This window comes from Melanerpes formicivorus, unplaced genomic scaffold (assembly GCF_026170545.1).
Source record: "Melanerpes formicivorus ecotype bairdi unplaced genomic scaffold, bMelFor1.0.p_v2 SCAF_15, whole genome shotgun sequence".
NCBI classification, from domain to species: domain Eukaryota; kingdom Metazoa; phylum Chordata; class Aves; order Piciformes; family Picidae; genus Melanerpes; species Melanerpes formicivorus.
In genome coordinates this window covers 943,666-968,106 of record NW_027142367.1, presented here as the reverse complement: position 1 = coordinate 968,106, position 24,441 = coordinate 943,666, and the positions used below count along the sequence as shown (strand labels likewise).

The following is a 24,441-nucleotide window of genomic DNA, read 5'->3' as shown; positions in this document are numbered from 1 at the left end:
AAGTTGAAATAGGGCACATTAGTTGAAAGTAACAGATGTCCATCTTGGAACATAAAGCCTTTTTCAAAAATGCTGTATGTGGAGTTGTTAACATACCACAATGTTTTGTCAGCTTTTTATAGATTGTATCTAAATTGCGTTTTATTAACATTATTTGATGGGTGTCGTTTTGGAAGATTACCCAACAAAAGCTGATTTTACTTGCACTTAGTTGCAGTTGTGATAGGATGAGATGGGATCTTTTCTACTCAGATGTGTGTAAATATTACAGGCAGCACTCAGTATCATTTTACTGTTACCTGAACATGTGCTAGAGCCTGAATTGCTGATCTGTGCTGAGACCAGCCTCGCTGGACACAGCACAATGTGTAGTCTATGACAGAGTCCAGTTTAGAGCTGCCTCTTGCCTGATGAGTTCTTGACTGGTCTTGGCCCTGCAGTGTATGGGAAGGAGCTACTTTTCTTATCGTGCCTAAAGGAATGTTGTTTAGGCCACATTGCATTCCTCTCAGGTGAGAAATTAGTAGACTGCATGGGAGAACCATCTAAGGAGGGATTGCTGGTTTTAACTACTGTTTTTAAAACTACTAGTAGATTCAATATAGTCATCCCATAAAGATACATAATCTGATTATTTGAGGTGTGGGGATTTTCATCATAACTTTCATCAAAAAGCTTTGTAGAAGACCACAAGACAAAACCCTTGTTAGTTTTGCAACACACTTCACGGGAGAAAAAGTGGTTTAGGATTTATAGATTGTAGATAAACTCAGATTGCTTTCCTTGGTGAGTTTCCTAACTTCAATTTACTTAATCTTCTTTCTCCCTCTTGAGTTTTTTAATACATCTCTGCTTCTAATCTTTCTTCTAGATTACTTCTTTCTGAGAGACTATGCCATATAGAATATTTACAGGTGGAGCTACTTGTTATAAAGGAAGGTTTTGTAGGAGAATCAATTCCTCATTGCTTTAAACCAAACAGATACAAATGATTTTTCTGAAAAGAACCAGCCAAAAATGGCTGAGGTATAACAATATTGTGTATAATTGGCTTGGGTTTTGAGAGGCATCAAGGAGGTCTTTCACCATTGAACTCGTGGCACTATTTAAAGAGATTTATTTTTCAGACTTTGGGCTGTGGGATTCTTCTGTTTTTCTACATTTGCGATAAATATAATACCATTTCTTTTAGTTTTTTTGTTATTGTCCATATAAATTTACTTAACCATTTTTCCCCCTTTTAGTGGCCTCAAGCAGTCCGAAGCAGAGTCCTGCTATATAAATATAGCACGAACACTTGAATTCTATGGAGTGGAATTGCACAGTGGTAGAGTATGTTTACATTGTGATTTTTCACTTGGGGAGATAAAAAAAATGAGGTGCTTTTTTTTTTTACATGAACTTAATAGTAGTAAATACAGTAATACCTAAATATTGACTTTACTGTGTGTTATTTTAAATGAAAGAGTTGGGTAATTTGAAGATAAATTCTGTATAACAGGGATGCCAGAATTTCAATCAAATAAGCTAGATCTCCTGAAAAGAGTAGCAGTGTATTTTAAAGATGAATTGTTTCAATACTGCAGTGTATTTTACTTAATAATTTTACTGAAGTTTTTGAATGGGTCAGCATGAAACAAAGTGAATGCTCTGTTCAGCGTTACGATGTAGTTGGCAGATGTTTTAAGAATTTACTTTTTCTTGATTTTTAACACAGACTTAAGAATATAGACTTTTAAAAAATTTGATTTAATATTCCTTTGTTTCCTGATTCCAGGCTAAGTCTAAGCAGTATTTAACAGTGTAGAAGACGACCACTAAAAATGTATTTGAAATTTTTCGGACACAGGGTGTGCAATGATAAGAGCCATGTCTGAGTATTTCACTGGTTTCTGGGATTTAATTGATTATGCTGTCTCTCTGACATGAATCCCCAAAGTACTTTTGTCTTAATACTGTATCCTAGCGTGGAAGTGACCATTTGTAGGCACTGAGCACCTCAGCTTTCTCATCCTTAATCACCTCTGTATCCAACAAAGGATGGAGATTTTCCCTAGTCCTCTTTTTATTGTTAATGAATTTATAGAAACATTTTTTATTATCCTTAATGGTTGTAGCTAGGTTGAGCTGTAGCTGTGCTTTGGCTCTCTTAATTTTCTCCCTTCACAGCTTTACTACATCTTTATAGTCCTGGTGAGAGACCTGTCCCCTTCTCCTCAGGCGATAGACTCTCCTTTTGTTCTTGAAGTCCAGCCAAAGGTGGACCTCAAGCCCAGTGGACTTTCAAGGTGGACCTTCAGCCCGGCCTGTGCCTTTCCCTCTTGAAGTACATCCAGCCTTCCTGGACTTCTGTATCCTTAAGGGTGGTCTCCCAAGAGACTTTGTCAATCAGTCTCCTGAATAGACCAAAGTTTGCCCTATGGAAGTTCAAGGTGGTAGTTTTACTAAGTCCTCTCTTTGATTCTCCAAGGATAGAGAACTCAATCATCTTGTGGTTGCTGAGCCCTAGATGGCCTCCAACCTTTACTTCTCCCACAAGTTCTTCCCTGTTCACAAGAAGCAGGTCCAGAAGGGAACCTTCCTTGGTTGGCTCCCTCATCAGCTGTGTCAAGAAGTTATCCTCCACACACTCCAGGAACCTCCAAGACTGTTTTTTCCCTGCTGTATTTTATTCCCAGCAGACATCTAGAAAGTTGAAGTCTCCCACAAGAACAAGGGGTAGTGATTGTGAAGCCTCTTTCAACTGCTCATAAAAAATTTCATCTACTTCTTCATGCTGGTTGGGTAGTCTCTAGCAGATTCCCACCACAATATCACTCTTGCTGACCTTACTCCTGATTCTTGCCCAGAAGGACTCAACCCTATCATCACCTTCATTAATTTGCATGGTTTCATATGCCTCCCTTTCATATTTCATTCATGTTTCATATGTCTTCATAGAGGGCCCCTCCACCACCTCTTTTTCCTTTTCTATCCCTTCTGAAAAGTTGGTCCCCGTTGGTTGCAGCACTCCAGTTGTGGGAGTCATCCCACTAGGTTTCCATGAGGCTTGCTATATCATAGTTTCCCTGTAGCACAGTGCCCTCCATCTCCTCCTGTTTATTGCCCATGCTGCGTGCATTCAGGTATAAACATTTCAGGGAAGGAGTTGAGTACTGTGGTGGTTTAGGCTGGGTGCTGGCCCAGATGCCACTGCACAGACCACACCTGGGAGGTCCCAAGGGGTGGGCCCAGCCCAGGGGGTGGTCACAGGAAACCAGGTATTCCATTTCCCATAATGCCCTGCTCCCCTATAATAGATCAGCACGGGGTCTTCACTGCCTCTTTCGTCACCTGCTGCTGCCTAGGTAAAATGGTGTGAGCTGCCTCCCTTGGGCCTGCCTGGGCCCAAGGCTGGGTTGGGGGGGTGGGGTGGGGAGGAAAGAGCCCTGGGGGTTTTGGGTGTACCCCCAGGTGGGGATGGGACGTTCTTGGGCATGTTCTGGGATCTCTCTCTTTTGTCATGGTGCTTGGGGTTCTCTGTAAAACTTTCATGGTTGCTTTTTATTGTTTTCCCATTTAAACTTTCCATCACTTTTGCAATCTGTTTGTCTGAGTCATTATTTCTGCCCGTGGTGGGGAGGGGGTTTGCCCCAACCCATTACAAGTACACAGTTTTCAACCTTGATGGGTTGAAACCCTCCAGTTTTGTCATATCTCAGTGCTTTGAACATGTTTGGCAGGGCCTAGGTAAATTGTCTTTCTGAAAGACTTTATCTCTGTGGATCTTATGATTCAGCTCTTTGCTGATGAAATATCTTAGTCCTCTTACGTTGCACATGGCAGAAGAACCAGGTAGCACTTATCTTTTACACTAATGGCCAAAAGAAGATGGTGCTCCTGTACTGGTAGTTGAGAGTGGATAATGTTTCTTGAAGAACAGATGAATAGCTGGTTTCCTTAATTTTCGTGTTTTATGGTACAAAGTTAAATATTTTGCTGAAGTCGTGTGACCTTTCTTTAGGCAACTTGATAAGCATGAAACTTCCATTAGTGAATATACTCTGAGCTCTGGTTGCATTTGCAAGCCCTTCTGCTGCTTTTCTCTGAGGATAAATATGAACTGTTAAAATTTGTAATATTAAAAAAATGAAATAGTGTTAAAAACCTCAGGAGAGTGTATTCAATACTTTACAACTATTGAGATGTCTTTAATTCCTAATCTCCTTTTAACTCTGGACTGCTATTTTGTTGGCTCATTAATTAGTCTGATATTAACTCATCTTTCATTTTTAGCCAGAGAAATTAAGACAGCAAGTCAGTAGAATCAATCTTATTTCCATGCCCACAAAAATCCGGGTGGTAATTGTAAATTAAATCAAATGTAAATGAGTATTTAACTAGCTGGATGCCTGGCATGGTCATTTATTTCTTTATAATTTTTTTTAAGGTCTATAAAGAAACAGGTAAAGAAAAAAGGCATGTTGTTTCTCAGTTGTGCAGTTAAATGGCTTAGATTTCTTTGAAAGGGAAGCAACTGTACATTTCATAGTATCAGTCAGGGTTGGAAGGGACCACAAGGATCATCTAGTTCCAACCCCCCTGCCATGGGCAGGAACACCCCACACTAGATCAGGCTGGCCAGAGCCTCATCCAGCCTAGGCTTAAACACCTCCAGGGACGGGGCCTCAACCACCTCCCTGGACAACCCATTCCAAGGCTTCACCACTCTCATAGTGAAGAACTTCCTTCTCACATCCATCCTGAATCTCCCCACCTCCAGCTTCATTCCATTCCCCCTAGTCCTATCACTACCTGATATCCTGAGAAATCCCTCCCCAGCCTTCCTGTAGGCCCCCTTCAGATACTGGAAGGCCACAATGAGGTCACCTTGGAGCCTTCTCTTCTCCAGACTGAACAGCCCCAACTCCTTCAGTCTGTCCTCATAGGAGCGGTTCTCCAGCCCTCTGATCATCCTCGTGGCCCTCCTCTGGACCCGCTCCAGCACCTCCACATCCCTTCTGTAATAGGGGCTCCAGAACTGGACGCAGTACTCCAGGTGGGGTCTCACCAGAGCTGAGTAGAGGGGGAGAATCACCTGCCTTGACCTGCTGGCCACACTCCTCCTGATGCAGCCCAGGATCTGATTGGCTTTGCGGGCTGCAAGTGCACATTGAGAGCTCATGTTGAGCTTTTTGTCCACCAGCACCCCTAAGTCTCTCTCCTCAGGGCTGCTTTCCAGCCAGTCACTGCCCATTTCCATCATCTTTCATTTGGGACAACCCTCATTCATTATGCCAGTCCAAAATCTTGGTTTCAGATTTCTTAGATTTAACAGAAAAGAATTCCTTGTAACATAAAGGGAGATTAGTGTTGTGGACTTGGGCAAAAGGAGGTGGGGAATGAACTTTGTTCTGAAAAAAAATAGAGTAGTTTAGCCTAATTAATCCTTTTCAAGTGTTTAGCAAAGCCTTTATTTCTGCTAAATTGTGTAGGTTTTCAGCTTTTTCTTCTAAGCTTGTTTTTTAATTCACAATATGGCTTTTTAAAATCAGGAACCTGGAGTAAGCTCCAGGTGCTAATAATACAGGTTTCTGCCTGGCTTTATGTTGGCTGTATTATGACAGGGGCAGCTAGTTTAGATGCAATTAATCTCCTGAAATAACTAATTTTTCTCCCCACGTATTAAAGAGGATCAATTCTGGATTCCTGTTTTATGTTGACTAAAAATTGCAGTTTGAGACCTTCTTCCAGTGGAGGTTCAACCAGCTCCTCCAGCAGCAGCTCTTGGCAAGGCAGGGCAGCAGGTTTATGAGGATTATTAATAAGTTTATCCTATTCTGGGTTACCTCTGAGTACATTTGGACTGCTCCCTACCTAAGAATTTTCTTTTATTATACAATGAGGGATGAGATTGGTATTTTTCTTATCTTGTAAGTATTCAGTGGCGATGCACTATGTATTAAATAAGTTATGCTCATTCTCTATGAACTGCTGTGGTATTTCACGGAAGATTTATGCATCCCATTGCAAATTAGGTTCAGCTTCATTCATTCATATGCCTGTATCATCCTTCTGCTCAACTATTCTGAAAGGATTTATTGTAGACTCTCCACAGTATTGATAGAGCAAACACTGCCTGTTTCATTCTTCTATACCATACTGATATAAAGAAACTGATATTGGACTTAAAAGAAAGTCTCATATTAACTGAGCACAGAGTACCATCTAGAGGAGCAGCTGAGATACTGAAGGTTTTAAGGGAATCCATTAACTTTTGGCCATACTTTACAAAATAGTCCAAAACAACTTCTGACTTGTTGAAACATCAAACATGATGCTTTAAACAGTAAGTTCTACACTGACATGTACACTTACACAGGTTCAGAAATTTTTGTAATAATGTGTTAATACACGTTGATCATCTAGAAGTAGGAAGCTGAGATTTGTAGCTTTTGTAACATTGTTTTAGTTCAGATTCAAACCAAGCGATTTCTGCCCCTTCCCCCCCACCCCTTAATCCTCCCCCCTTTCTTTTTCTTTCTACTAACTGAAGTGTTTGCTTACATGGAGGCATATGTTTCATCTTGAGTGTCTCAAAACTTAAGAAGTAAGGCTTGTAAGGCTCTCTGTTTGGTTTTCTAGTTGAGCATGTTGAGCTACTGCACAGTTCTTGGCTAAGTTCATAATTGATAAATGTTTGTGCACACTTCTATATGCCTGTAGCATACTGTCATAGGCAGATTTGTGGTAACCTACCCAGTCTTTGTTGGTAAGACCTTTCTGGAAAAAAATAATTTAAACTATTCTATTTGTCATTTTAAACAGTTCAAGATAAGGACATTTGTGATTAATTCCCAAAATTCTGTAACATTTACCTGGCTGATCTTAGGAAGTGCTTCAGCCTCTCTTAGATGGTTGATTGGCCTTGAACATTTAGTCTAATGCTGACCCAAAGAATATCTAGTGTAGCAAGATAAAATGTCACAACTTGCTTTAATGAGTTAAAATTTATAATACCTTGTAGATAGCACCAAAAGAAAGAGAAGCAAGAGAAAATAATCCAAATATGTGATTGAATTTTTCTCCTCAGGAGTAGCAAGTATAGAATACTTGAACATTAATTTGTAAGTAGATAAATGAGAATGACACAAACTGCATTTGTGTTCTTACAGTATTTTTCTTTTGCAGGATCTCCATAGTTTAGATCTTATGATTGGGATTGCATCTGGTGGAATTGCTGTATATAGAAAACTCATCTGCACAAGCTTCTATCCCTGGTAAATTACTAGTATAATAATGTGGCTAGTCTCTTCAATTTTATTTCCATTTGCTTTAACATAGTATCATAGTATCAGTCAGGGTTGGAAGGGACCACAAGGATCATCTAGTTCCAACCCCCCTGCCATGGGCAGGGACACCCCACACTAGATCAGGCTGGCCAGAGCCTCATCCAGCCTGGGCTTAAACTCCTCCAGGGACAGGGCCCCAACCACCTCCCTGGACAACCCATTCCAGGGCTTCACCACTTTCATGGTCGTCCAGCCTGAATCTCCCCACCTCCAGCTTCATTCCATTCCCCCTAGTCCTATCACTACCTGAGATCCTGAGAAGTCCCTCCCCAGCCTTCCTGTAGGCCTCCTTCAGGTACTGGAAGGCCACAATGAGGTCACCTTGGAGCCTTCTCTTCTCCAGACTGAACAGCCCCAACTCCTTCAGTCTGTCCTCATAGGAGAGGTGCTCCAGCCCTCTGATCGTCTTCGTGGCCCTCCTCTGGGCACGTTCCAGCACCTCCAGATCCCTCTTGTAATAGGGGCTCCAGAACTGGACGCAGTACTCCAGGTGGTGTCTCACCAGAGCTGAGTAGAGGGGGAGAATCACCTGCCTTGACCTGCTGGCCACACTTCTGATGCAGGATCTGATTGGCTTTGCGGGCTGCAAGTGCACATTGAGAGCTCATGTTGAGCTTTTTGTCCACCAGCACCCCTAAGTCTCTCTCCTCAGGGTTATTTTCCAGCCAGTCACTGCCCAGCCTGTATTTGTGCCTGGGATTGCCTCAACCCAGATGCAGGGCCCTGCACTTGGTCTTGTTTAACCTCATGAGGTTGGCTTGTGCCCACCTCTCCATCCTGTCACGGTCCCTCTGGATGGCCTCCCTTCCCTCCAGCGTGTCTGCTACACCACACAGCTTGGTGTCATCAGCAAACTTGCTGAGGGTGCACTCAATGCCACTGTCCAAGTCACCCACAAAGATGTTGAACAAGCCTGGTCCCAGGACTGATCCCTGAGGGACTCTGCTTGTCCCTGGCCTCCACTGGGACATGGACCCATTGACAGCCACTCTTTGGGTGCGGCCATCAAGCCAATTCCTTATCCATCTAGTGGTCCACCCATCACACCCATGTGTCACCAGCTTGGAGACCAGGATGTGGTGCGGGACAGTTTCAAAGTCTTTGCTCAGGTCCAAGTAAACGACATCAGTTGCTTGTAGTACATAAATTTGTTCTTTATGGTGTATCATTGCCTTCTGTTGAAATAAATACGAAGCCTGTTGCCTAGGTGTTTGATTCTCCAGGACTTTTATACTTGTGCTATATGAAATCTTGATCAAGGTAATTCACATACACGTGTGAGTACATGATTAGGAGGACCTTGTGGTCTTAGAGGTTTTCTGCTGTTATACTCAACAATATACTGAGGGGTTTGGTGTGGGGTTTGGGTTGGTTTTTTTTTTAGGTTTTAAATCAGCATTACTAGTAAAGATCAACAGCTAATGGTCTAATCATTTTATCCTGTCATTTAGCAAGAAGAAATTTACTTCTTGGGGAACAAAAAAAGTAAAATGAGTTATTTGGAATTTCAGTTTTCTTTTTTTTTTCAAATAAGTATGAATATATTATGTATACTTGATAAAGTATAGCTTAATCATGTAATTATGAATTTTTTGGAGTGTGACCTTTAAGAGCATGGAGTCCAATCATCATGTTACCCATAATTTCCTTGTGTAATATGTGATGTTTTTTCTGGATAACATTTTCAATTAGATGGTACGGTGTTCTTAATCATGACAGAAAATTGTTTTCTAACTTGCTTTTTGCCCCTTAAGTGTGTAGGAAGGTTATTTTTAGCAATATTCCTTAAATACTCCAGTCATTCCACCCTTTAATTATGAACACAACCTAACAGATACTTCCTATAGGAAAGCACAAAATTAGTATCAACTTAAATTTTAGTGGAAATTATCCTGCAGAGTCTCTGGATTTTTCTCTTTTTTTCTTTGCAGTGAGTTGTAGTTCAACTAACTTGGATGTCCTGTAACCATCGTAAAGTGTATGTCAGCAATGCAGTCGTGCAGCATTTTATATTTTTACATTTCTAAATGTAAAATGCTAAAGCACAATACACTTCCATCTTTTGCTGTCTACATGTACCTGAAGGGAGATTGTAGCCAGGTGGGGGTTGGTCTCTTCTCCCAGGCAACCAGCACCAGAACAAGAGGACACAGTCCCAAGCTGTGCCAGGGGAGGTTTAGGCTGGAGGTGAGGAGAAAGTTCTTCCCAGAAAGAGAGATTGGCCATTGGAATGGGCTGCCCAGGGAGGTGGTAGAGTCACTATCACTGGGGGTGTTTAGGAAAAGACTGGATGGGGTACTTGGTGCCACGGTTTAGTTGGATGGTAGGTTGGACTTGATGATCTCAAAGGTCTTTTCCAACCTGATCCATTCCATTCCATTCCATTCCATTCCATTCCTTTGTCTTTGTGTCCTAAGTCCTGCCCTCTCAGTTTCTTTTAAAGGCTGCAGGTTTTAAAAACTGCCATCTGGAGACACAGTTTCTGTGTTTTGCAAGTCTTGTACTTCCAAGGTACAAATAGATACTAGCTATTCCTGAAAACCATAGAGGTGGCATTGTGAAATCTGGGATGAGATGGTGTTTTTAAGGAAGGAAAAGAGCAGAAAAAGCCAGGAGGGTTCCACAATTTGCTGTGGTACTTTTACTTCTGGAGAACTACATAAACTACATGTAGTGTAAACTATACATGCCAAAATAGCATTCACAAAAAACAGTTCTCATTTTTAAAACAAAATTGAGAGGAAAAATACCAAGCAACAAAACAATGAATTTTTAAATTCAAATAATTTCCCCTCTGAAATATGAGGTTTAGCAGCAATATTTTCAACCAACAACTAGTGCTAATTATTCTGAGCTTTCCTACTCACTCTCCAAAAATACCTTCTCAAATTGAAAGGGGCAAAAATTCACTAGATATTGCATAGATTTTAGATATTTAATTTCTAGCATCTTGAATGAGGCAGTCATAATTCTTCATGCAGGAATGGTGTCCATAGCCTGTCCCTACTCCCCAAAAAACGTCTGAACAAGGAAAGTCACCAGAGCAGCTTGTGCTGTATTTTTTGTTACACCTTCAATTTAATTTTAGACCTCAATTCAGGATATATTTCTGTATTGCCTAGAGTTTTTATGAATCTTAGTTGAGCTGAAGGTGTGCAGATAAGGATATTCCTTACATGCCAGTATATGTCTGAGAATGCAAAAAGAGCACCAACATTTATGTAACTGAAATGGTATTTAGGCTTTTTATGTAACACCATTTGTAGTGAGCAGCATTTCCTATGGGCTTCCGCATGCTCCACCATAAAAGTGGTAGAACTCAAGGTGGCAGCAAACACCATCAAAGCATACTTTCCAGAACTTCAAGTAACATACTCTGCAGCATTAATGGATGACAACAATGCAATTATGCCATATGGTAGTAGTCAGAGAACCAAAAGCTTTCAGGAATAGAGGCAGTGCGAGAGTACTGCCTTGGCAAAAGGAGGGTTTTCAATCAAAGCAACCTACATAGGAAGCTGACTGATCAGTCAGAGGCAATGCAAGTCAAGTAAGGTTTAAAAAAATAACTCTAGATTTAATGCAGTATTTTACATGTTTTGGAATGTTATTCTTCAGGGTGCCTGACTGTTATGATAATTTCCAAATTCATTTTGCAAGTAAAATATTATCTTAATGGCAAAACCATAAAGGCACTCTTTACATTGGCAGCAATTAAGGTTATATATTAACCTTAAAAATTAAACAGCATATGCAGAGTCTTTGCTTTGAAAACTTTAGAGGACCTACTACAGGAATGTATTCTACATTTCTATTTAATATTTTTAAAACAATTTAGCAGCTTTACATAGCAAATTTGACAGAATCTTTCTGAATGAATCTTGCAATGGGAAAGTCTAAGGCTTAGACCTAAGGAAACATTTTTCACTTCATGTCAAAATTACCAGCTGCTACTACTATGTGCTGGGACAGAACTGCCAGTTCAGTCAGAAATTACTAACTCTGTTTCTTACTAAATGACAAATTAGTTTTGACCCTTGTGAGTGATAAGAATACAGGACCCAAAATTGTACCATCATTAATAAGCTACAAGTATTGAATGTTTTACAAGTCAACCATGAAACTTAATGACTTGTCAATGTTGTGTAATCAGACAGATTATTAGGGAGTGATAAAGGTGACTGAGCCATCAGTTAAGAGTAACTGCATTAAATTCAGGGTTACACTTGAATGTGTCCAGAGAAGGGCAACAAGGCTGGGGAGAGGCTGGTGAACACAAGCCCTATGAGGAGAGGCTGAGGGAGCTGGGATTGTTTAGCCTGGAGAAGAGGAGGCTCAGGGGAGACCCCATTGCCCACTACAACTACCTGAAAGGTAGTTGTAGCCAGGAAGGGGTTGGTCTCTTCTCCCAGGCAACCAGCACCAGAACAAGGGGACACAGTCTCAAGCTGCACCAGGGGAGGTTTAGACTCGAGGTGAGGAGAAAGTTCTTCACCGAGCAAGTCATTCGTCATTGGAATGGGCTGCCCAGGGAGGTGGTTGAGTCACCATCCCTGGAGGCATTCAAGAGGAGATTGGACATGGCACTTGGTGCAATGGTTTGGTCATGAGGTCTGTGTTGATAGGTTGGACTCGATGATCCTCGAGGTCTCTTCCAACCTTATTTATACTGTGATACTGTGTGATACTGTTTGAATGTGACATCTTCAAGCACTTGATCAAATCTAACCTTATGTCTTGGATTTTTTTGTGAACTCTACTATATGCAAGCATTCACTCAGCTTGTAGGCATAACTTTGCAAATTATTTCTAGTTATCATTAAATAAAAATATCAGATTGTAAAGTGTTCTTTGTCACTGGATGAAACAGATGTAGTTGTACCTGAGGAAATAGGAATATAATTGCAAGGGATGCTGTACCTAGAGGAGAAGCAAAATAAAGAGACTTAAAGCCCTTATTTGGTTTCAAGTGATTATCATAGAAACATAGAATCAATAAGGTTGGAAGAGACCTCAAAGATCATCAAGTCCAACCTGTCACCCAAGACCTCATGACTACTAAACCATGGCACCAAGTGCCACATCCAATCCCCTCTTGAACACCTCCAGGGAAGGTGACTCCATCACCTCCCTGGGCAGCACATTCCAACAGCTAACAACTCTCTCTGTGAAGAACTTTCTCCTCACTTGAGTTTAAACTTCCCCTCGTGCAGCTTGGGTCATGCAGTGAATCCTGTTTCTAAAAAAATGGACTGGGGAGAGGAGAGGGACTGATAAGAGTCTGGGTATTTGGGCATGTTGGCTAGCTTTTTATATTTGGGTGGATGGTTTATTGCTTAGTCTGCAAGGTCGGTTTCCTATGTCCTGCATTTCTGCTCTTTATGTTAGGGTAAGGACAGATAAGGACAACAACTGTGTAAGCTGAGAATGACTGAAAAAGCTTACTTGTTCAAGTTTATTCTATGTCAAGAAATGTGGTGGCAAAGAAGCAGAAGCACAAAACTTGAGTGGTACTAGTTCAGGTGGAGTAGCACTAGGATTAAGAAAGTATTGATATATACATGAGTTGCATCTCAATAAATATAACTGAAAGTTTATATGACTTATTGGAAAGTTCAGATTCCAGAATTTTTAGATAAGCAATGCAGGTCATTACTGTTTGAGCTAGCAAGTCAAGTGGCACAAGGATTTCAAGAGTTGTCTTAACAGCAGAGGTCGAGAGGCAGGAGTTGATCTGCTGGAGGGTAGAGAGGCTCTGCAGAGGGACCTTGACAGGCTGGACAGATGGGCAGAATCCAACAACATGAGATTTAACACATCCAAGTGCCGGGTTCTGCACATTGGCCACAACAACCCCATGCCGTGCTACTGGCTGGGGTCAGAGTGGCTGGAGAGCGGCCAGGCAGAGAGGGACCTGGGGGTACTGGTTGATGGTAGGCTGAACATGAGCCTGCAGTGTGCCCAGGCGGCCAGGAGGGCCAATGGCATCCTGGCCTGCATCAGGAACAGTGTGGCCAGCAGGAGCAGGGAGGTCATTCTGCCCCTGTACACTGCACTGGTTAGGCCACACCTCGAGTACTGTGTCCAGTTCTGGGCCCCTCAGTTTAGGAAGGAGGTTGACTTGCTGGAGTGTGTCCAGAGAAGGGCAACAAAGTTGGTGAGGGGCTTGGAACACAAGCCCTGTGAGGAAAAGCTCAGGGAGCTGGAGTTGCTTAGCCTGGAGAAGAGGAGGCTCAGGGGAGACCTTATTGCTCTCTACAACTACCTGAAGGGGGGTTGTAGGCAGGCAGAGGTTGGTCTCTTCTTCCAGGCAGCCAGTACCAGAACAAGAGGACACAGTCTCAGGCTGCGCCAGGGGAAGTTCAGGCTGGAGGTCAGGAGGAAGTTCTACACAGAGAGAGTGATTGCCCATTGAAATGGGCTGCCTGGGGAGGTGGTGGAGTCGCCATCACTGGAGGTGTTCAGGAGGAGACTTGAGAGGGTGCTTGGTTGCATAGTTTAGTTGGTTGGGTGGTGTTGGATGATAGGTTGGACACAATGATCTTGAAGGTCTCTTCCAACCTGGTTTATTTTATTCTATTCTTTTCTATTCTATATGATTTCTAGTAACGTGCAACAATTTACCTATTCACCAAAAAAATGGTATTAATGAAATTTCTATTTGTCATGGTTCTGTAATTGATGGAGAAATGAGACATGTTCAGGTTTCCACCTCTAAAGTGGAAGTGTAGTAATTGTTCTTTCCATTACCTTTCTTCTTTCTAACTGGCATCCATGAGGGACATAGCTTGACAACTGAAGTGCATCTCTCTCACTGACAGTGAGGAATGAATAATATGCCACTGTCCTCCTTGCTGAGAGCAATGCAAAAACTCTGGTAAAGAACTGAGGTGACCTTCAATATAGTTTGTACCTTATGAGATCTAAGGTTTTGTGATACAATACTGGTTGACAAGAAAATTCTGAGACTTTGAGCAGCAGCCTTCCAAAAGCCTTTTATGGTAGCTTTTTTTTTTTCCAGGCAGATATGATTTAATCAGACCATAACTAACTTTCCCAAGGTGCTGAGAGAGCTGGCAGACGAGCTGACCAAGCCACTCTCCATCATTTTCCAGCAGTCCTGGCTCACTGGAGAGGTCCCAGAAGACTGGAAGCTGGCCAACGTTGTGCCCATCCATAAGAAGGGCCGGTTGGATGAGCCAGGGAATTATAGGCCTGTCAGCCTGACCTCAGTGCCAGGCAAGATCATGGAACAGGTCATCCTGAGTGCAATAACACAGCACTTGCAGGATGGCCAAGGGATCAGGCCTAGCCAGCATGGATTTAGGAAGGGCAGGTCCTGCCTGACCAACCTGATCTCCTTCTATGATCAGGTGACCCGACTGGTGGATGTGGGGAGGCCTGTTGATGTAGTCTACCTGGACCTCAGCAAGGCCTTTGACACCGTCCCCCATAGCAAACTGCTGGCCAAGCTGTCAGCCCATGGCTTGGACAGGAGCACACTGCGATGGGTTAGGAACTGGCCGGAGGGCCGAGCCCAGAGAGTGGTGGTGAATGGTGCCACAGCCAGCTGGCGGCCAGTCACTAGTGGTGTCCTCCAAGGATCAGTGCTGGGCCCTGTGCTCTTTAACATCTTTATTGATGATCTGGATGAGGGCATTGAGTCCATCATCAGTAAATTTGCTGATGACACCAAGCAGGTGGCAGGAGTTGATCTGCTGGAGGGTAGAGAGGCTCTGCAGAGGGACCTCGACAGGCTGGACAGATGGGCAGAATCCAACGGCATGAGATTTAATGCATCCAATGCCAGGTTCTGCACATTGGCCACAGCAACCCCATGCAGTGCTACAGGCTGGGGTCAGAGTGGCTGGAGAGCGGCCAGGCAGAGAGGGACCTGGGGGGTACCGGTCAATGGCAGGCTGAACATGAGCCTGCAGTGTGCCCAGGCGGCCAAGAGGACCAATGGCATCCTGGCCTGCATCAGGAACAGTGTGGCCAGCAGCAGCAGGGAGGTCATTCTGCCCCTGTACACTGCACTGGTTAGGCCACACCTCGAGTACTGTGTCCAGTTCTGGGCCCCTCAGTTTAGGAAGGATGTTGACTTGCTGGAACGAGTCCAGAGAAGAGCAACAAAATTGGTGAGCGGTTTGGAACACAAGCCCTATGAGGAAAGACTGAGGGAGCTGGGATTGCTCAGCCTGGAGAAGAGGAGACTCAGGGGTGACCTTATCACTCTCTACAACTACCTGAAGGGAGGTTGTAGACAGGCGGATGATGATCTCTTCTCCCAGGCAGCCAGTACCAGAACAAGAGGACACAGTCTCAGGCTGCGCCAGGGGAGGTTCAGGTTCGATATTAGGAAGAAGTTCTATACAGAGAGAGTGATTGCCCATTGGAATGGGCTGCCCAGGGAGGTGGTGGAGTCGCCGTCATTGGAGGTGTTCAGGAGGAGACTTGATGGGGTACTTGGTGCCATGGGTTAGCTGTTTGGGTGGGTTGGATTGGTTGATGGGTTGGACGCAATGATCTTGAAGGTCTCTTCTAACCTGGTTTGGTTTATTCTAAATAAAGGTTTATTCTATATGGTTCCATCTGATCACAGATTTCTTTTTCCAAAACATGTAGATTTTCAGTTATTGGAGTAGAATAGAATAGAGTAGAGTAAAAGCATTCAAGAGAAAATCCAGATATTTTAGACAAATCTTGTTTTGCTGTAGGAAGGTGCATGGGAACCTAGAAGTTTACTTAATTTAGCAAAACTGATAAGCATGTAATTACAATGAAAAATGCTTCTGAGCACCAATCCCAGTTGTAATCTTTACCTCAGAAAAATCTTTATTCATACTGTGTAAATATAGAAGAGGTGTTCAGTTCTGTATAAAATTACTAGGTAAATTATGTAGCAGTGTTAATAGTTGGACTGAAATATATTAATGCTCATTCTTACAGTTTTCAGCCTTCTACAGTTGTGATCTTTAACTGTGTTGTTAGTTATTAATACAAGTACATGATATTTTTCACATCACAAAACCAGTTCTGTGGCTTTGGGGAATTTCAGATGTTTTATGACCAACCCTGTCATGTCATTAGGCTCTGAAATTTTGTTCCTTTATTCACAGTTGTCATATGATTCTTAAGTTATACAGACTTGACACATCTAACATTTGTGCAGCTTAATAAAGGATGTCATCAGGTTTTTGCTGTAGGAATAGATTTGGTGGAAGAGAATTGCTGTGTGAGCTATTTAAAGAGTAAAGGAGGGAGAATCTCAATTTCAAAAAGGCCTTGATTCTTAGCTGAAGTTTTTTCCTTTGGGTTTTTTGGCATATCTTTGCAACAACTCAGGAGGTAGCTGCATATAAGTAATAGAATAATTAAAAGCTATGATCTTCTTGGTATGCTGTACACAGTATTATTTTTCATTGTTGTATCTAAGCACTCCTTAGTATTTTATGGTCTGTTTCTTTCCTTTAGGGTGAACATACTAAAAATTTCCTTTAAAAGGAAGAAGTTTTTTATACAACAACGGCAAAAACATGTAAGTAGTGCTTTAATTTTGCTTTAATCAAGTGGTCCTGGTATGTTTTTGCTTTAAATGTTAAGACAAAGCCTTAACAAGGCACTGTTGTATTAACCTGCCTTTGATAATCTGTTTCATTAACTTGCTTTCACGGTTCTGGTCCTATGACCCTCATTGTTTCCTGGTTTTTGTTTCCTTTCCAACATGGAATCCTTCCACATTCAGTATATTGGACTGTTTCTTCTCCCTTGAATGTGCAACATACACATCTTCATCCTTTCTTCAGTACATCTGGAAATTACACTAGTAACTTATTGTATTTTCCTGTTCTTGTCAGCATCTGCTGCTCTTTTCTTTGGTGCTTTCCCTGCCCTGTCAAGTTCCTCAGTGCAGTGAATCTACTAAACATCTGGTTACCCCATCCAGAGGAACTTTGTGAGGTCCCTTCTGTTCCTAGGCTTCACAGTTTTGGGAGAATTCAGCAGCTGAAATGTGACATTCCATGCAGCTCCTGCATGACATAAAAGACTTCATAAGCTGGCAAAATATATAAAGATAATTGATAAAACTGATAGAAGATATTTCTGCTGCTAGCAGCCATCTTCATAATGCTGAGTGCTTTGTGCATAACTGTTGTTTAATTAGTCTGTTTAATGGAGGGAGCAAGAAAATATCTTGATTAGAGTATTTTGCCACAATATGAATAGAAAAAATAAGATATGATTTCACAAAGAAATTATTTAATATGGGCAGCAATTTCCAAATGTGTCTGTGAGAATAAGAATAGGAACAGAACTCTCTGAGAGTGACTAGTAACAGTAGATAGTAAAATGAGTGTACTTACAGAGGATTTTTTTGAATATTGAAGAATTAAATGTCTCTGGACTTACAGACCATATGAAGTATGTGTATTTATTTTATAAAGGTTTGAATGCTGTCAAAAATGTAATTTCTCTTTCGGAGGACATGGCAGCATTCTTAAAGTTCGTTCAATTAAGATTTCATTGTTTTTTTCTTTCATCAGTAACTGTATTAACTATCAATAACAGTATTAACTAGCCATAGCTATGTCTGTCTGGTATCTGAAATGGTTCAACAATTGCTACAGCTGGTGAGGGCAAAATCAAAGGTGGAACAATTGTATTGTACCTGTGTTTCACTGGCACCAAGTTTGCACCAAGGTACACAAGCGTTGTGTTGTTCTTCCTTTTGACCTATTCATTGTGGCCTTGTGTGTGGCCTTCAGAAAGCAGACTGAATTTGAACAGCAGTGGCAGCAACTCTCGTGAGTCCCATTTCAGCTATTTTTTTTTCTCCCAAGGTAGATCACTGTTAACATCTTCAGTATTGTCTAGAAGACTATCAAGCAGATATTTTTTTGCACACTGTGGCTCTTGGAAGAACATTACTGAATTGAAACCATATGTGAAGAATTTGGATTAGGATTAGGATTGATTAGGATTTTTTTCCTTTTTACATTGCATGCTTAATGGAGTGTTTAAAAGAGTCTTGTCAAGATCTGACTGGAAACCTGGAACTCTGTTTAGTTATTTAGTATTGTACTCATAAAACAAAATATTTTCTATGCCATACTTAAATATATCATTAACACTGTAGAGATTAGGATAATTGCTTAAATTGTCCATTTCACAGTTTAGAATGCCTTATAGCTAGAGGGCTATTTTGGCCATTTCCAGCTCAAAATCTACTATATACTGACTTTTTCTGTTGTTTTGTTTTCCTGAATGCATTTTTCCTTTTAAAGATAAAAGTAATTTTATTGCTATTTTGTGAGCATCTTTACTGTCTTTGATCTTTTTGTATATATTAAAATACTATATTTCTTGCTGTTACAGAATGAATCCAGGGAGCATATTATCGCCTTCAATATGTTAAATTACAGAGCATGCAAAAATCTATGGAAATCTTGTGTGGAACATCACACATTTTTTCAGGCAAAGAAGTCACTACCTCATGACAAAAAGATATTGTCACATTATTGGGCCTTGAGTTCTAGAAATCCAGCAAAGTAAGTACGCTGTGAAAGCATTGTTTGATTTGTAATGGGAGTGAGAGGATTTGTGTCAATTGATAGCTCAAGCTGGAGTGACAGAGTTCTGTTCTGGCCATACATCGGTTTAGTAGTCATGGGTGACAGGTTGAACCTGATGATCTTTGAGGTCTTTTCCAACCTTATTGATGATTCTGTGATTCTATGGTAGCTCCAAATCTCCATGTGAACATCTCTATGTGAATAATTTGACATATTTTAGAAGTGAGGAGGATTTAAGGGGGAAAAAGAGGCTGTATCACCTTTGGAAGGAGGGGAAGGCTTCTCGAGGTAAGTTCAAGGAAGTTGTTAGATTATGTAGGAATAAAATTAGGAAGGCAAAGGCCCAGCTGGAACTGAAGCTGGCCACCTCTGTCAAAGACAATAAAAAGCATTTTTATAAATATATTAACAATAAGAAGAAGGGCAGGAAGAACCTCCACTCCTCATTGGACCTGGAGGGGAACACGGTGACTGAAGATGAGGAAAAGGCTGAGGTCCTGAACACCTTCTTTGCCTCAATTTTTAAGAGCAAGGCAGGAGGTCAGGACGAGTGGCCTCCTGAGATGGGCGATGGGGTCAGGGAGCAGTGTAGTGCCCCAGAAATCCATGAGGAATTAGTTTGGGACCTGCTGAGCCACTTGGACACTCACAAGTCCATAGGACCGGATGGGATCCATCCTAGGGTACTGGGAGAGCTGGCAGATGAGCTGGCCAAGCCGCTCTCCATCATTTTCCTCCAGTCCTGGCTCACCAGTGAGGTCCCAGATGACTGGAAACTGGCCAGTGTGGTCCCCATCCATAAGGAAGGTCAGATGGAGGAACCTGGAAACTATAGGCCAGTCAGCCTGACCTCAGTGCCAGGGAAAGTGATGGAGCAGATTATCCTGGCGGCAGCAACTGCGCACCTGAAGGACGGCCAAGGGCTCAGGTCCAGCCAACATGGATTTAGGAAGGGCAGGTCCTGCCTCTCCAACCTGATCTCCTTCTATGACCACGTGACCCGTCTGGTGGATGTGGGGAGGCCTGTGGATGTGATCTACCTGGACTTCATCAAGGCCTTTGACACCGTCCCCCACAGCAAACTGCTTTCTAAGCTGTCAGCGCGTGGCTTGGACCACTACACTTTGAGCTGGGTTAGGAACTGGCCGGAGGGCCGAGCCCAGAGAGTGGTGGTGAATGGTGCCACATCCAGCTGGCAGCCAGTCACCAGTGGCATCCCCCAGGGATCAGTGCTGGGCCCCATCCTCTTCAACATCTTCATTGATGATCTGGATGAGGGGGTTGAGTCAGTCATCAGCAAGTTTGCAGATGACACCAAGTTAGGAGCAGATGTTAGTCAGTTAGAGGGTTGAAAGGCTCTGCAGAGGAACCTCAACTGACTGGACAGATGGGCAGAGTCCAATGGGATGCCATTCAACAAGTCCAAGTGCTGAGTGCTGCACTTTGGCTACGTCAACCCCATGCAGAGCTACAGGCTGGGGTCAGAGTGGCTGGAGAGCGGCCAGGCAGAAAGGGATCTGGGTGTGCTGATCGACAGCCGCCTGAATATGAGCCAACAGTGTGCCCAGGTGGCCAAGAGGGCCAATGGCATCCTGGCTTGCATTAGGAATAGTGTGGCCAGCAGGAGCAGGGAAGTCATTGTGCCCCTGTACTCTGCTTTGGTGAGGCTGCACCTTGAGTACTGTGTCCAGTTCTGGGCCCCTCAACTTAAGAAGGACATTGAAACACTTGAATGTGTCCAGAGAAGGGCAACAAGGCTGGGGAGAGGCCTTGAGCACAAGCCCTATGAGGAGAGGCTGAGGGAGCTGGGATTGTTTAGCCTGGAGAAGAGGAGACTCAGAGGAGACCTCATTGCCCTCTACAACTACCTGAGAGGTAGCCAGGAAGGGGTTGGTCTCTTCTCACAGGCAACCAGCACCAGAACAAGGGGACACAGTCTCAAGCTGCGCCAGGGGAGGTTTAGACTCAAGGTGAGGAGGCAGTTCTTCACCAAGCGAGTCATTCGTCATTGGAACAGGCTGCCCAGGGAGGTGGTTGAGTAGCCGTCCCTGGAGGCGTTCAAGAGGAGATTGGACGTGACACTTGGTGCCATGGTCTAGTCATGGGGTCTGTGTTGATAGGTTGGACTCAATGATCCTCGAGGTCCTTTCCAACCTAAGTTATACTGTGATACTGTGTGGTTTCAGTTTCTATGACGTGGTGCCAATACAATAGAACTTGTGTTATAATGTCCTAAAAATATATTTGAATGTAAGTATTCTGTTGTTGCAGCTTGTTCTTTGTGTGACATGTAAAAACACTAGAAAGTAAAAGTGTCACATAGATAAATGATCCAATAAGAGAATTTGCAGAATTGCTTTGTTTTGAACCATTTATATCTTATTGTCATATACACACTCTGAGTATCTCAGAGGAATTTCTGGAGTCTGTCATGCCAACTGGTTATTACTGACTCCGAGATGAAACACTTTGTTCCATTTGCTGGGCCCCATGCTCTTTAATATCTTTATCAATGATCTGGATGAGGCTGAGGGTACTGGTCAATGGTAGGCTGAACATGATCCTGCAGTGTGCCCAGGCAGCCAAGAGGGCCAATGGCATCCTGGCCTGCATAAGGAACAGTGTGGCCAGCAGCAGCAGGGAGGTCATTCTGCCCCTGTACACTGCACTGGTTAGGCCGCACCTTGAGTGCTGTGTCCAGTTCTGGGCCCCTCAGTTTAGGAAGGAGGTTGACTTGCTGGAGTGTGTCCAGAGAAGGGCAACAAAGTTGGTGAGGAGTTTGGAACACAAGCCCTATGAGGAGAGGCTGAGGGAGCTGAAGTTGCTTAGCCTGGAGAAGAGGAGGCTGAGAGGAGACCTTATTGCTGTCTACAACTACCTGAAGGAAGGTTGTAGACAGGCGGATGATGGTCTCTTCTCCTAGGCAGCCAGTACCAGAACAAGAGGACACAGTCTCAGGGTGCGCCAGGGGAGGTTTAAGCTGGCTGTTAGGAAGAAGTTCTATACAGAGAGAGTGATTGCCCATTGGAATGGGCTGCCCAGGGAGGTGGTGGAGTCACCATCACTGGAGGTGTTCAGGAGGAGACTTGATGGGGTGCTTGGTTCCATGGTTTCGTTGATTAGGTGGGTTGGATTGGTTGATGGGTTGGACACGATGAAGGTCTCTTCCAATCTATTCTATTCTATTCTATTCTATTCTATTCTATTCTATTCTATTCTATTCTATTCTATTCTATTCTATTCTATCCATCATCAGTAAGTTTGCAGATGACACCAAGCTGGGGGCAGGTGTGAATCTGTTAGATGGTAGGAGAGCTCTGCAGAGGGACCTTGACTGGCTGGACAGATGGGCAGAGTCCAAGAGCATGAGATTTAACACATCTAAGTGTTATGTTCTACACATTGGCCACAACAACCCCATGCAGTGCTACAGGCTGGGGCGAGAGTGCATGGAGAGCAGCTGGGCAGAAAGGGACCTGTGAGTACTGGCTGATAGTGGACTGAACAGGACCCAGCAGTGTGCCCAGGTGTCCAAGAAGGCCAATGGCATCCTGGCCTGTATCAGGAACAGTGTGGCCAGCAGGAGCAGGGAGGTCATTCTCCCCCTGTACTCAACACTGATTAGGCCACACCTTAAGTCCTGTGTCCAGTTCTGGGCCCCTCAGTTTAGGAAAGATATTGAGTTGCTGGAAGGTGTCCAGAGAAGGGCAACAAAGCTGGGGAGGGGTCCAGTGCACAAGCCCTTTGAAGAGAGGCTGGGGCAGGTGGGGTTGCTTAGCCTGGAGAAGGTCCCTCTGCAGAGCTCTCCTATGCTCTAACAGATCAACTCCTGCTCCCAACTTAGTGTCATCTGCAAATTTACTGATGATGGTCTCAATCCCCTCATCCAGATCATCAATGAAGATATTGAACAGGACAGCGCCCAGCACTGATCCCTGGGGGATGTCACTGGTGACTGGCCTCCAGCTGGATGTGGCACCATTCACCACCACTCTCTGGGCTCGGCCCTCCAGCCAGTTCCTAACCCAGCACAGAGTGCTACTGTCCAAGCCACGAGCTGACAGCTTGGACAGCAGTTTGCTGTGGGGAATATGCAGTAACCTTTACTATCAAGCTGCTGAATTATATGTGAAGCAACAGCAATTCAGGAAGAGAGTCTATGTAAAATTGGTCACTGTCATTTAGCCAATTATTTTCTCAAAAATTTCAGAAAAGGGGTGATTAAGTCACTTCTGAAGTATTTCATATATAGAAAATTTTTACTTTCCCACTGGTTTGTGATTGTAGAATGTTGTAAGAGACTATCACAAACTTGCATGTTCCTTTTCAAGAATGGCTCTGAGCATGTGTGGAAGCCATGCAACCAAAAGAAGGATTCTGCATTCTGCCTTATGAAAAGACAAAAAAAAATGTATTGGGTAAAACAAGTGAAAAAAATATCCCCAAACAAACAAATAAACCCCACAAAACCAAACAGGCATATGTAAGCAAAAACTCCACCAACTACACACTTAAAACCCTGGAGATTTTAAGGATTACTCATCTTCTGTTCTGTCAGCTTGGAAGGGGGTTAAATTCAGGTTGTACTGCCTTAACTATCACAAGTTTTTGTCTGGAATTTGTGGCTTTCTTGTGTGATGTTCTTTTATATTCATATGAGGCAGATACCTCAGTGTTTGTTGCATCACTTGAAATACTTGAACTCTTGCAAACCTTTAATACCATTTCTTACTTTACACATCTCTGTGCCCTTCTAGATTCTATGAGCTTAAAGTACTAGTGACATTTCATTTAAAGTAGACTGCTGAGTTGTATAAAGCAGCTGTAAGACTTATTCTAAGGGCAGGCTGAATCACATCTCTGGAACTGAGAGTTCCTTAAACATTTCTGGACCGAATGCGCATCCCTAGGTGCATTCTTCTTCCTTGCTGAAAGCTAAAAATGTACCTATTTTTTCACAAAGGATAACCTCAGCCATAACTAGGAGCAAGGGAGGGAAAGACATTGACTGTCTCTCGCTGTGTTTGCTGAGAAATATCTTCATATTTGACATCAGAACAGGTGCTTGGAGTTCAGGAGATTGTTTTATGTTACGCACCTCAACTGAAACATCTAGAGAATATTTCATTAAAGTGATTCTGGAGATAGGGCTCTGGCTTCCATCATGACTTGTCATGTCATGTCCATATGTCCTATTGTAACCTCAGAAGTAAACTGCATAGGAAAAATGCATGAAGAGGCCCTTGTAGTAGGGGAAAGCAGATTAATGGAAAATATGTGGAATTCCTCAATGCATCCACTTTTTCTGTACTCCCTCTGCACTTTACCCATGTAAGGCTTTTTTGAAAGAACTTTGTTCTTGTAGAAAACCAGGGTAGCTGGTGCCTTGTCATTGGTATTCAGAAGATTTAAAAAAATAAGTATGGATAATACAGGTAAAGCTACTCTTGAGTTCATGGACTGTGTGTTTGCTAAGCTTAAAGACACACATGGGTAACTGGTTTTGTTATGTTGATGCTTCAAATTAAGTTTTCCCT

The 24,441-nt window shown here is 42.9% G+C and overlaps 1 protein-coding gene across 4 annotated transcripts in view; it reads left to right on the top strand.

Annotated features, from left to right (window-relative positions):
• PTPN3 (protein tyrosine phosphatase non-receptor type 3) overlaps positions 1 to 24,441 on the top strand; it is a 201,666-nt gene that overhangs the window by 124,456 nt on the left and 52,769 nt on the right. For 3 of the 4 annotated variants that reach the window (XM_068147430.1, XM_068147429.1, XM_068147431.1), the window contains exons 9-12: positions 1,245 to 1,332; positions 7,171 to 7,259; positions 16,806 to 16,869; positions 18,708 to 18,880. In XM_068147430.1, coding sequence (XP_068003531.1) covers positions 1,245 to 1,332; positions 7,171 to 7,259; positions 16,806 to 16,869; positions 18,708 to 18,880 — 414 coding nt within the window. The remainder of the gene's footprint in view (positions 1 to 1,244; positions 1,333 to 7,170; positions 7,260 to 16,805; positions 16,870 to 18,707; positions 18,881 to 24,441) is intronic. The other variant, XM_068147432.1, reaches the window with a different exon arrangement.